The sequence below is a fragment of the Ipomoea triloba genome, chromosome 10, assembly GCF_003576645.1.
Source record: "Ipomoea triloba cultivar NCNSP0323 chromosome 10, ASM357664v1".
Lineage (NCBI taxonomy): Eukaryota > Viridiplantae > Streptophyta > Magnoliopsida > Solanales > Convolvulaceae > Ipomoea > Ipomoea triloba.
The window spans coordinates 5,077,530-5,078,776 of NC_044925.1; the positions used below are offsets into that span (position 1 = coordinate 5,077,530).

At 37.9% G+C, this 1,247-nt stretch overlaps 1 protein-coding gene across 1 annotated transcript; it reads left to right on the forward strand.

Moving 5' to 3' along the window:
- Positions 1–205: 205 nt before the first annotated feature.
- LOC116031573 (protein TIFY 5A-like) lies at positions 206–1,247 on the forward strand. Its single transcript, XM_031273814.1, has 3 exons — positions 206–398; positions 597–705; positions 792–1,247. Exons 1-3 carry the CDS (start codon positions 307–309, stop codon positions 1,005–1,007), a joined length of 417 nt encoding a protein of 138 aa, XP_031129674.1. The 5' UTR covers positions 206–306; the 3' UTR covers positions 1,008–1,247.

A 1,247-nucleotide genomic window follows, 5' to 3' on the forward strand; every position in this document is an offset into this window, starting at 1 on the left:
GGAAGGACAATTTCGAAAATATCAGCCGGCAACTATCAATTGTCAATTGTCAAAGGCTCAAAGCTCAGAGATTGTAAAACATGTTACACGTGCTTTTAGGTATCCTGTTTTCTCCCATGTGCTTTTCATGCTTTAATTTGAAATCTTTTCAATCCCTATTAATTCTACGCCATCTCTTTCAACGTAACCACCATTTTATTCTCAATTCTCCTCAAACTCCACCCCCAACCCCCTCTTTAATCAATCTCCGGCGTCATTGTTCTATCTCCGGCGAGTATAGGTCTTCCGGCCTCCTGCACAACTATAATGAAAAGAAACTGCGGTTTGGAGCTCCGGCTAGTGCCACCATCTCTCTCTTTTCCGGCTAAAGATTGCCACCACTTTCAACAACACCCCAAGTAAGACTAATAACATATATATATGTAATGCATCATTCTGTATATCCATAATATCTGTTCAACAAATTATGCTAACTCTGATTAGGATAAGATTGAAACCTGAGACCTTCCGTATGGAAAGTAACAGTAATTTCATCAAAACACAAGATTCTTGGCATGCTGCATAAAAATAAACCTGGGTATTCGATGGGATTGTAGGTGGGAAATGAATAAAATGAAGAATGGAAGTACCACAAAAGAGGAACAACAGCAGCTAACAATATTCTACAATGGAAAAGTTGTGTCGTGTGATGTCACAGAGCTACAGGTACATATATATATATTCGTTTGATTTTATGCAATTGAGAATTTTCCAGAAATCATTTTCTGAGTTTCTAACCGGATCAACTGCAGGCTAAAGCAATCATACTGGTAGCGAGTCAGCAGAAATTGAACACGGCGGCGATGATGTCGTCATTTTCCGTTCCATCTCCGCCGTCGCCGGTGCTTCAATCCCAGCAAGTATGCAGCGCTTATGGTCTCTCCATGAAGAGATCTTTGAAGCTATTTCTTCAGAAGAGAAAGAATAGGGTCCATGCAGCATCCCCCTATCAATCCTATCGTCACTAATAATAATTGTCGCAATTATTATTACTCATTTTCATGAATCAAAATCGTCTCCTATGGGTATTATTGTCTCAAGATATAGAACAAACTCCTGTAACCCACCGTCATATATGCGAGACAAAGTACACCTTCATGAAATATAGAGTATATACAACTATAGATATTATTATGTTTAGGAATATTAAAGTGACTGTATATATGTATGTATGTATAATTTCTAGACATTTAAATTATTCGAGTTAA

What these genes read in the sequence shown, in the direction of transcription:
- LOC116031573 (XM_031273814.1), top strand. Translation starts at nt 307, where the DNA reads ATGAAAAGAAACTGCGGTTTGGAGCTCCGGCTAGTGCCACCATCTCTC. An exon ending in CACTTTCAACAACACCCCAA is followed by an intron (nt 399 to 596) that starts GTAAGACTAATA and finishes ATGGGATTGTAG; the next exon opens with GTGGGAAATGAATAAAATGA. An exon ending in GTGATGTCACAGAGCTACAG is followed by an intron (nt 706 to 791) that starts GTACATATATAT and finishes GATCAACTGCAG; the next exon opens with GCTAAAGCAATCATACTGGT.